This window comes from Lupinus angustifolius, chromosome LG02 (assembly GCF_001865875.1).
Source record: "Lupinus angustifolius cultivar Tanjil chromosome LG02, LupAngTanjil_v1.0, whole genome shotgun sequence".
Lineage (NCBI taxonomy): Eukaryota > Viridiplantae > Streptophyta > Magnoliopsida > Fabales > Fabaceae > Lupinus > Lupinus angustifolius.
Window position 1 is genome coordinate 5,961,911 of NC_032010.1, and position 12,317 is coordinate 5,974,227.

The 12,317-nt window shown below is 33.3% G+C and overlaps 1 protein-coding gene across 1 annotated transcript; it reads right to left on the reverse strand.

The window, feature by feature from the left end:
- Positions 4,888–10,173, reverse strand: LOC109334488. Its single transcript, XM_019570302.1, has 4 exons — positions 10,104–10,173; positions 9,871–10,073; positions 7,832–8,143; positions 4,888–5,130 (listed from the first exon to the last, which is right to left on the reverse strand). The coding sequence occupies exons 2-4, from the start codon at positions 9,999–10,001 to the stop codon at positions 5,064–5,066; spliced, it is 510 nt and encodes a 169-aa protein (XP_019425847.1). The 5' UTR covers positions 10,002–10,073; positions 10,104–10,173; the 3' UTR covers positions 4,888–5,063.

The window sequence follows — 12,317 nt, forward strand, 5'->3', positions numbered from 1 at the left end:
CCATAGTACCATATACAAAATGCATACTTAAAATGAGTGTTATTAAACTCGGACCGGTTAATGACTCGGTCAGGGTACTGGGTCAATGAGTTATTGGTCCAACCAGTGGGTCAATGGTTGGACCGTTAACTCGGTTTACATTAAAATTCTAAAAATTAATGATACTGTATAACAACATTTAATAATTGTATACTCAAAATTTAAAAACATTAGTGTACCTAATTAAACAATCAATAAAGAAAATTTTAATACTATAAAATGACACAAGCAAGTTGAGAAAACTATCAAATAATATATAAACTATGCTTTAACTACAACAAAAATGTACAATAAATTTAAAATTTAATTAAACAACAAAGATTTCGTTATAACGTAAGATAACAAGTGACAAAGATAATTACATATAAATTAAAAATATTTGACTTTTTCACCTCATCAATTTGGTTATTTTTTTAATTTTGATTGACTCGGCCGGTACAACCGGTCCGATCATCCAAATCATCAGTTTTACGCTTAAACTAACTGAGTTAAACCAATTTTGATACAAAACCGGTTAGATGAGAGACTCAGACTTAGATGACCGGTTCACGGTTGAACCAGTCTAACCGGCCGGTTCGAGCCGAGTTTTATAACACTGCTTAAAAGCACTTATCAGTAAAGGAAGTGGGACAAGCAGATATCTCTTTCTTTTGTTATCATTATTGTATCTTTTCACTTCTCAATTATGTAGTAAGCTGATAATCGAACCATAGGGTAAAAAAATAACAACACAATCAGAGTTAATGTAAAGTAGTAACAACCTTTCACTGTAATTTCTTCCCTTCCCTTTTCTTATTAATGTTTGGAAGTATTAGTGCTAGTTCTTTGTTAGAGGGACAGTTTTAAGTCATTGTGTAGATGAAAACACAACCTATACAAATCAGCATGCAGATGAAGAAAGTTGCAAAATTTGAGCTTTTTAACTATAAGGCTGATCCAAATCTCTATGGTGAAGTAATTTGAGCTTGAAAAGTGGAGAGGGGTAGGTATAAATGTTAGTTTTAGTTGGATTAAGGTTCAAAGAAGAGATTTCTAATTCTCTGTTGTGTATCTGTAGTGATGTTTGTACTCCTAATCAGTAGTTATACACAGTTATCATTAACTCCTAAAAGCACAAAGCAAAAGTGAGTTTAATACTAATTGATCTCTTTGTCTGGCTCCTCCCTTTGTCATGTGTTTTTTTTATTTAGAAGAATTTGTCTTTGTTCGATAGTCACAATATTATTATAAGACTTTCTTAACAATAAATCAGGTGTAGTCAAATAATTGAATTCGATACGCTGAACATAAAATAATTGAGTAAAGATCTAATTATGAGTTTTCTACTTTTCTTCAATTACTTTTCCATTTGAATTTGTAAATTGGTAAGGTGGGGCCTATATTCTATTGACATTATTGGAGGGAGGTCCGTAAGGCAAATACCACTCCATATAGATGAACAAGATCCAACCCTATACGTAGACCTGTCTCAACCCAATGACTTAGGGGCGGGTCTAATTAGTCCAAATAAATAAAAAAAGATAGACCACATTAAAAGGGACAGACCTGTCATAAAAAAAAGACAGGTTCGGGTCTATGTTCAAGTTACTTGGCCCGTCCCTTATAGTTATATATCAAAAATAGTTGAATAAGTACCTATCAATATTTATTATGTTCAGCTCACATAACTCAAACACCTACAAACTCACACAACATATACACACTACTTATTATATGATCATTATTCCTTACCATTTTTTCGTTATTTAATTCTCTTGAATAAAAGAGGATTGCTGCGACGAGTCGGTTTGACACTGCAGCACTTAAGAGTTAGTTATTTTTTTCTTTTTCATTGTTTGTTTTTCCTCTTTGAAGTTGCTTATGCTTATAATATTGTCTCTGATTGTCAATGCCTAATAGCCTTTAACTCATCTTCATCATCTTTTTCCATTCTTTTCAAGTCACTATCCAACCCATAATAGACCATTGTCCTTTTCTTTACTTTCACAAAATACAAAATATAAAACATAAGTTTCAAAACAATTGATGACCCTTATTTATAATTGATGTGATAAACCAATCATCTTGGTTTGCTAGGTGCTTAGGTGGTTAATCATTCTTTTATGTAGTAATTTTTTTTAAACAAAATTAATAATGAATTTATAATAGTTATCGTGGTACACCAATACCTTGTGTCAAAATGAAAATTATAGTGTCACCTACATTTTAGAATGAGAGTGGAGCTCAGAAGGTGTCAGATATTCTCTACATATATGCTCCATTTGATTATATATATGTTTATATAAAAGTGCTGCATATTTTATTTAACTAATTTTCTGTTTAGCTAAATTTTCTTAGTTTTTGTAAAATTTTGCAGAATAGATTTCTGCAGTATAATTACTATAGTATTAAATGTTGGCTTGTGTCTATTGATCTTCTTGTTTATAGCAAGAAGTCAATACGGTACACTTGATTATCCCTCTTGGATATTGTGATAGTTTTAGTTTGAAGGATGCAATTTATGAGTTGTAGTTTACATACTGATTTATGTGGGATGCAGGTTTTAGTTGAATTTATATACATATTGTGATAATTTTGATTGTATATGCTTAAAGATTTGAGAAAAAAATATACATTTGTCATTTTGATCATTTTCAATCCGGATCCGTCTATATATCTTGACCCATCTTATTTTGAACTCTTCCTCACGCGTCCTATCTTAATTAGAGACATGTTCGAGTTCAAAAATTGATCTGATCAATATTTAAAGACCGACGAAGAACATGCTTAACCCATCTTACGCTCACCGATAACATCACATGGGTTGATGACACTACAAGGTGGGTCTTGAACATTTATACTATGTAAGATTTCCTGTGTTGTACAGTATATTCAAACATGAGTCACATTGGATATGCTATGAAAAATTTAATAAGTAGATAAGGTTCATCTAACTATTACATTAAAGGTTTTGATTAGGATAGAGATGTGATATCACATATGACTCTTCTTGCTTCTCACACCCAACCTAAAACAATGCACGTGAGATGACGTGTGTCCTCACCTAGTTTCCTCTTTCTCTTCTTAACGGAAAAAGTAATGGAATCTTTTGGGATCTGTGGATTTTTGTCATTGTGTCATAAAATATGACAGCCTTTATCAGTTACTGTGCGTTATTTATACTCTTCCAAATTCAATTTTTAAAAATTATTCCTAGTCCCTAGGTGTTATGTAATAATAATACTAATTTTTATTTGAACACATTTCAGTCATATTTTTGTAGTTAACATACTAGTAAGATACCCATGCATCAGCGATGCACGGGGCAATACTTCTTTGCTGTAAGATTAATAAACATATTACATGTACATTTATATGGTTAAGAAACATATGTTACTTGTGCATTCGTATTGTTAAGAACACATATGTGACCCGTGCATTCGCATGACTAAAAACACACATGTTACTTGTTCATTCGCATTATTAAGAAAACACATGTTATTCATGCATTCGCATAGTTAAAACACACATGTTATTTATACATTCACATTATTAAGAATACACGTCTTACCTGTGTATTTGCATATTCAATCACATAAGAAAAAAAAATGACAATTTTTAATTTGAATTTTCTAATGGAAATAACAAAGTGAAGGTCTGAAACATGATACCATATTATTTTTATTAAAATAAATATTTTAAAATTTATAGAAAGTGAAATGATTTTTTCAATTCATTATACTAAATGAGTTTTTTTTATTAAAAATATATTTAAAAGTTATAAAAACTTCAAGTTGGAATTTGATTTTTCAATTATAATAGAGAAAAATTAAAATTCAAAGAATCTGAAATATTAAAATTCAATTGAAAAAGTGTTACAAAACTTTGATGAGGTGTAGCAATGCAATTATTCTTAGATTAATAGTAAATGTTAAATAATATACATAGATTAGTGTAAAGAAATAGTTTAGATGTGAAAAATGATTTCAATCTCATCTAATGCTCAATGTCTATTACATTTTAACATAATAAAACATAGGTATGGTAAACACTCAATTTTGATGGGGTAGCAACATAACCAATCGCTAATTAATATTAAATTATTAACATATAAAATATATAAAAAAAAGGATAGGGTAGGAAGGTACATAGTAATAACATGTGACATGAATGAGTTTTTTTTTTAATTTTTTAATAACTTATAACATTTTAAGATGGGAAAATGTGAGGAGAATGTGACATGTGACATGAAGGGAAAACATGTGAGTAGGATGTGACATGTGACATGAAGGGAAAATATGTGAGGAGGATGTGACATGTGGCATGAAGAAGTTTTTTTTTATTATATTGGTAATAGATAGATTACTTTCCTAAAAATAATAAATTACTATTAGTTTTACAAATGTTAAAGATAACGGGGGGTTGAGAATCCATGAAGTTATTAACCCAGAGGAAGGAGAAAGTCCAACACTCGACAGATTGAGAATCCAAAGGATTGAAGGTATGCCAAAAGTAACATTTAAAATTTGTGCATCATGAGGAAGATAAAGTCAAAAGGTAAAGCAACACTTCATGACACTAAAGAAGCTAGGATTTACCTAACATTCCCTTAAATTAAGGTTTATATTGCATTTTACTTTTTATATTGCATTTTACTTTTTATCATCAAACATTCTTATCATTGGTCTAATATATTTAATATCTACAAAATTTTAAAACCATAATTTCCCATGCAAAGTTTTACTATTTAATGTTTAAGCATGACCAAGCATTGATTAAACCCTTGTAATTGTGCCATGAACCAATCAGCTCCAAAGGGTGCCTTTTTTCTTCTACTAGGCAAAGCAAGAATTTGACTGTGTAACATAATTAGCAGACCAAACTAAGATATAATGAAACTTCAAAGGTTGTTCATTCAAAGGTTGTTCATACTAGTGCACATTCTACAAAAGCAAACACTATCAAGTATAAAGTTAGTGAAATTCTACATCTTTAGGTACAAGTTTTTGTCGCCCATTGATTTCAATATGCAAACTGTACTGTTATCAAGATGAAGGTTCATTGTGCTTTTTGACAAATAACCTGCTCAGGTCTTCAGTAGCAACGTTTTTCCTGAAAAATACAAAATAAACTCATTAATATCAATATATTTCAACAGAAGAAGCATGAACATAGATTTCAGAGATTAGCTTATGGAGAACTTAACAGAAAAATAGGCATCTCAGCTTTAGCATTGCCAAAAATTAAACTGGAAAAGTGAGGAATAGAAGTAGGAGAATTGCATGACAATCCACTGAATTATTACAACACATTAATTTTAACTCCAGAAAGTTTTCATTTCTTCCACTTCAAGGAATCATAAATTTCAATTGGCAACATTAAATGGCCATGCGAAGCAGAGAGTTGTCTACAAAAGAGAAAAAAACTCAATATCTATAGCACATTAGACCTCAGCCCAAGTTACACAACACTCTGCATGGCAACAAATGTGAGTCTGCTGTCTTATAAGCTGTTCTTTAATTTGTTAGTTACAACTATGAAATCATCATAGGAATCCAAATACAAAAGTGTAACAAAGGAACTTTGTTTTAGGACATTAACTTGCTATTCCTATGCAACATTTGACTTTCATAATTAACTCACTCTTCCTCTGCAACTTTAGCTACTCTTAGGGAGGTATTTGGAAAACTGTTAAGGTTCTATTTCAAAATTATTTGGCTTTGAGAGGAGTAACCCAAAAAGTATTTAAACCAAGTCCGGGATAACAAGACAGGTAAGCGATGTAAAACTTATTTCTCAACATGGCCCCTCCATAGAGGTCTATCGGACCAAACAATAATGGGTTACCTTTGACCCATGACTTTTGGCACATATTAACATGGGAGAAATTGGGCTCTGACATCATGTTAATATTCCATCTCAAAACCAATTAGCTTTGAGAGGAGTAGTCCAAGAGGTATTTAAACCACGTCTGAAACAATGAGGCAGGTGATGTGAGACTTATTTGAAAAGAGAGAACAAACATAAGTGTAGTGATTTGCTTTATTGATTTGCACTCAGCATTTTGATATCTATATTCATGAATGAATAAATACAATTTCTATTAACGAGAAGCATTAAGCCATTCCATAGAACTCTATTATTCCCACTACTACATTAGATGCACGATATCATGTTCAACATTTTCCCCTCAAGCGAAAGCTTTCAGCTTGTTACAAATAAATCTAGTCAAACAGAAAACACATACAAACCTAGCCAAACAGACCCAAGAGTTCTGCGACCAATAGACCCAACACAAATAGCAGAATAACATGGTGAACACATCCAAATAGAAGATATGATGTACTTGATATACAGATGAACACCATATTGGATTTGTGGAACCAAGGCACTAGGGGGGATTTAGCTGGATAAGGGACACGAGCCCGAGACCTTCTCTAATGAAGTCCGCTAGAAAATTTGAAGAAAAAATGGATTGGAAAATGCTCAGTCCAAATAAAGGAGAGCAACATTGGTTATTATAGTGCTTGAGAATGGAGGCAGCAGATGGAACTTGCTAGAATCGAGGCACGGTGAGTCGACATGTCAGCTCCTGAAAATGTTGATAAACACTGGGAGCTTATATCAGCTCATGGAGCTGCAATGGTGGTGCTATTACAGGTCCTGACTGATCTGGACACCACAGATTTGATGGCGCAGTGGTGAGGCAAAGACAATTATATCTATGTTTCCATGTCTCTCCTTACCCTTTGTTACATTCATTGATAAGGATGCTCATATTTAAGGAATGGATATCCAGTCAATTTGCTTAGTCTAAGAATAGGAAGTTCATTGAAAATGTAACTATAGATAAGGAGTGTTGTTTATTTGATGGCTAATTCCAAACTGGCAAACAATAAAGTTATTAAAACAAATGAGTATAGCAATGATAATCTTCTAATTATGGACTGTGGTCTGTGAATAATAACTAAAACCAAGTTTTGGATTTGGATACTCTGAAAAAAAAGACTTGGTTCAACTTGGAGATGTGGTGGTTTTGGTGGTGCTCCTGGTGCACCTCTAAATGATTTGGAGATTCATAATTTAGATGATGAACTTGGAGTTGATGGAGATCAAGATAACATGAAGGGTGACTATTCTGATCATGGCATGAATGATTCTAGAATGGGACTATTTTCTTCTGTTTTAGTTTTCTGTTATTAAAACTTACGTGACTTAATATATGTCTAAATATTTCATGACTCCTTCATCAACTCAGTATCTTTTAATCACTGAGATAAGATTTACAAAAAACAATATCACCAACCCTTTAGTCCCACTAGATGGAATTGACTACATGGGTTGAACGACGTCTTAATGTTTTATCATAAATCATGTTCATTAACAAAATATTGATTTCTAAATCTTTCCTCATCATTCCATCTATGGATTTTCTTGGCCTCCATCTACCTTTATAAATTAGACTAACCTCCAATTGATCTACTCTTCTTACTGGGGCTTCTAATGATCTCCACACATGCCCAAACCACCTAAAGCGAGATTCTTTCATCTTTTCTACAATAGGAGCAACCCAAACTTTCTCCCTAATGCGTTCATGCCTAATCCTATCTTGTGCAATTTGTCCACTCATCCAATGCAACATTCTCATATCTACTATATTGAATTTATTCTCTTATTGACATTTTACTGTCCAAGATTCAGTCACATATAACATAGATTTACAAAGAAGTCATTCTAAATTTTAAAATAGCTAGCAACAAATGCACAAATAGATAAAAGCAGAAAGCAATCTGTCAAATATGTCACTACTAACCTTCCACTAATCTGGGGTGGAACTAGCATCCCACCAGAAGTGTCTGGAACATTCCTTGAGTGAGGGCGGTTTCCTCTAGGAACTTTACTACGAACAGATGAAGAAGCCATTCCAGTAGAGTCTCTCTTACGTAAAGCATTTTCTGCTAGAGCGGCAGCAACGCGAGAGGAGTGGTCACTAGCATTAATCAGATTAGATGAGAACGCAGGTGAATTCAAAAGAAGTGAAGCATCGGGAAGTTTCTCCACTGAAGGCACGGATGAATGTGGTTTTTTCCCTGGATGTTGGTCCATCGAAGATTCAGATTTAGTCCTACAAGTTGAAAGTGCATAAATATAGAGTGTAGAGAACAATGTTTTTTAAGAAAGGTGAAATGCTACCATAGTTAATGACTTAATGTTGAGTTGACACTTAGTAAGAACATATAGTATCAGAGAAAAGGAATGTAACAAAGTAAACAACATAAAATAAATCAGCTGTAAAGAGCTCTCTGACCTCTCTGAAAAGACATCAATGACAGAACCTTAAAGGAACCATAGGCGAGTAGTACAACAGAGCTAAGAAGATAATTAAATCTCAGATAAGCTGAAAAGACATAAACCTTTGTGACGCGTATTCAAACATTAAACTCCAATCAAGTACATCAAACACCTATTTAATTTTTACACATATCACTAGTCACTACAAAGCTCTGCTATCTCTCTTATTTTTTTACCAAAATTTGTAAACATTCAGCAAAAAGTGCTAAAAATTATGGTAAAAGCCATAACTCACAAAATGATGGCCACAAGTCTGTCGAAGATATTCCCACAGTGCCAAAGGAAAATCTCCTCATCATTTCCGGGATTAGAAACCAATGAATCTAGAAAGAAACTTTTCTAAGGAATAAAAGAAGGATTAAGTAAAAAGTAAAGGGTTAGTACCGTAACTATGTTCCATTAAAACTAACATTGTTTTGTTTTCAATTTTTTTACAACATTGCCGTAAAGAGGAGAGCATATGCAGAGTTTCTAATGCCAAAGTTATAAGCTTTATTGTCAAAACAGCATGCTCGAATACCATTTATTTACTTTTAATGAAAAATCGCAATATATTACCAATCCATCAAGCCCCAATCCTACTCTTCCTTTTCGATAAAAAATGGCTCGAATCAGAAACTTAGCCACAACCTATCAGCCTTAAATTCTGACACTGAACTTTTAAAACTCCAGTAAAAAAAGGTTAGTTTAGTCAAGTGCACGAGGCTCTCACTTAGTGAAATCTGAGAAGAATAGATATACCTAGCCTTACCCCTACAAGTGAAGTGACTATTTCCAGGATTTGAACTAGTGACTTCATAGTCACTAAGCAACAACCTTGCCGTTGCACCAAACACATCTTTCTTCGTGGAGGTTAAACGTACGCAGCCTTACCGCCACGAGCGGAAATGTTGTTTCCAAGATTTAAACATATGGCTTCATAGTCACTAAACAACAATTTTAGCTTGTGCCGTGCTCACCCTCTTTTCAGAAGTAAGAATAAACTAAATATTATCTTCACAAGTTCACCTAAGCAGTAATGTAACAGTCTTTACCAATATTGGATCTACTTTGTTACCCACTAAATCATATGGGTCCAGTCTCTATTTACTGGGTCCTACATGAATTCTTCTTCCCAAACTGTGTTGAAGGGCTTAGAAAAATGCCGTGCCCTAAGAAAAATGTGGCTCGGTGCACGAGGCACCCATTTAGTAGAGTGTGAGAATTATAGATGTACACAGACTTACTATCGTAAACAAAGAGATTATTTCTAAGATTTGAAATCACGAAGTAACAAGACAACAAGCTTACCTTATAATATGAAAATATAAATTATAAAATCAGCCATTGTAGCCCATCTATCTGAATAAATTTATAAAAATTATCACTATATCACACAGAAAATAACTACTAACCTATAAAAATCAATGCTAAACTAAAAAAACGCAAGTCGCAACCTATTTACAAGTGATTTCTGAGGAAACAATTTTATGACAAAAACAAAGAGAAGGGGAGAATTACTGATTCCGAGGATGAGGAAGTGGTGGTGGTAAATTGCGTCGGGGAAGTTGGGGTTCCTCCTCTTTGCGTTGTTCTTCAGTAGGTTCCGCAAGGTCGTCGTCTGAAGAGGAAGCATAATCTACAAGCGACATCTCTCTGTCGTCGCCGGTGACCGATTCCCGGTGGTCTTCAACTAGCTCAGCCGTTCACGGCGTTTCTCGGTTCTGTTGCGGGTCCTCGGGTTCGGTAACGACGTGCTTGTTAGGATTGAGGAGTGGTTTTTACGAGGGAATACCACTTCTATCCTTCTACATTTGGAATTATACCTGAGTTAAAATAGTCATTATTCTTTGAGCCAAGGAATACAGTAAAGAATGGAATAATATATTAACATCATTCATTTATATTACTTTTATTTAAGAAACAATAATGATTAAGATAAATGACAGATGATATATTGATCATATAAAAAACTCTTACATTATAAGTTTATACATTTTTTTGTTTATAGTAAATAGTGTAATATGCACTAACATTATAAACATTCACAATTGATTTGTATTACTGTTATTTAAGAGTAATCATATTTTTTGTGAGATTTATAGCACTAGTATTATCCAATTTTAGGGTAATGCATCCTAGGTCTAATCCGTAATCTTGCAATTGTTGCTTGAGCCACAATATTAGGGCACAACAAATTCCTGCAACTATATATTATGCCATAGTAATACTTAGAGCAACACACGCTTGATTTTTACAAGACCAAGAGACTAGGGAATTTTCAAGAATATGACAAGTACCGCTTGTACTTTTTCTTTTAGATTTGCATCCAACGAAATCTGAATATGAATATCCTACCAGATTACATATACTTCATTTAAGATACCATAGTCCTACATCAAGTATGCCTTTAAGATATTTTAATATTCTTTTCACGACAGTAAGATGTGACTCTTTAGGTTTTAATTGATAATATGCACAAAGACATACACTAAAGATATTATCACGTCTACTTGCAGTAAGGTAAAGAAGGAAACCAATCATACCTCGATACTTAGAGATGTCGATACATTTTCCAGTTACATCAACATCAATGTATGTTCCAGAACTCATAGGAGTGGCGACATGTTTGCAGTCATCCATTTTGAAACGTTTCAGCAGATCCGTGCAGTATTTAGACTGACAAACAAAGATGTCATCCTTGAGTTGTTTGATTTGTAGTCCAAGAAAGTAGTTCAACTTTCCCATCGTGGACATCTCAAACTCCCCTTGCATCATCTTACCAAATTAACTATACATAAGATCATTAGTAGAACCGAAAATAATATCATCGACATAAATTTGAATAAGTAAAGTATGATGATTTATTTTCTTAATGAATAACATAGTATCGAACTTTCCTTTAGTAAAATCTTTATCAAGTTAAAAAGTTTGTTAGACGATCGTATCATGCACACGAAGCTTGCTTTAAGCCATAAAGAGCTTTCTCAAGCTTATAGACATGGGAGGGATTCTTGCAGTCTTCAAACCCAGAGGCTTGTTCAACACACACCTCTTCTTGTATATAACCGTTCAGAAATGCACAATTTACACCCATTTGATATAACTGGAAATCTAGAGAACATTCATATGCAAACAATATCCTAATAGCTTCAAGTCTAGCAACAGGAGCGAAAGTTTCATCAAAGTCGATACATTCTTCCTGGTTGTATCCTTGTGCTACAAGTCTTGCTTTATTTCTTATAATAATGTCATTTTCATCTGATTTATTCCGAAAGACCCAATGAGTTCCTATAACATGTCTTTTTTAGGTCTAGGAACAAGTTCCTAAACTTCGTTTCTCTCAAAGTGGTTAAGCTCTTCTTGCATAGCAAGAATCCAATGTTCATCATCGATTACATCAACAATCTTGGATGGTTCCACTTGAGAAATACAAGCCATGTTTAAACAGACATCATTCAATTTCAGGCGAGTAGAGACACCCTTACTTGTGTCACCAATGATGTTATCAATATGATGATATCAATGAATTCTCCATTCTTTAAGTAAATCAGAGTGAATATGTTGTTCTTGTGAAGGTACATTGTCATCTATTTTTAGATGCTCTATGTTGGCTATTACACCATTAATGGATTCTTCTAATGATGGACTAGGAAAGTCATCATCATCAACCATGGATTTATCTTCCAAGGTTGTATTAGTCTCATCAAAAGTCACATGAATAGATTCTTTCATGACCACAGTTCTCTTATTGAAAATTTGAAAAGCTTTTCTTGTAAGAGAGTAGCCAAGAAAAATTCATTCATTGGCTTTTACATCAAACTTTCCTAAGTTTTCCTTTCCATTATTTAGCACAAAACATTTGCAGTCAAACACATACAAGTGAGAAATAATTGATTTTCTACCTTTGAAGAGTTCACATGGGTTTTCTTTAGAATAGGTCTTATTAGGACTTAGTTGGAAACGTA

Excerpts from the sequence above, each read along its gene's own strand:
- LOC109334488 (XM_019570302.1), bottom strand. The coding sequence starts at position 10,001 with ATGTCGCTTGTAGATTATGCTTCCTCTTCAGACGACGACCTTGCGGAA. Across the intron at positions 8,144-9,870 it reads CTTCCTCATCCTCGGAATCA|GACTAAATCTGAATCTTCGA; the intron begins GTAATTCTCCCC and ends TTCAACTTGTAG. Across the intron at positions 5,131-7,831 it reads CCACCCCAGATTAGTGGAAG|GAAAAACGTTGCTACTGAAG; the intron begins GTTAGTAGTGAC and ends TGTATTTTTCAG.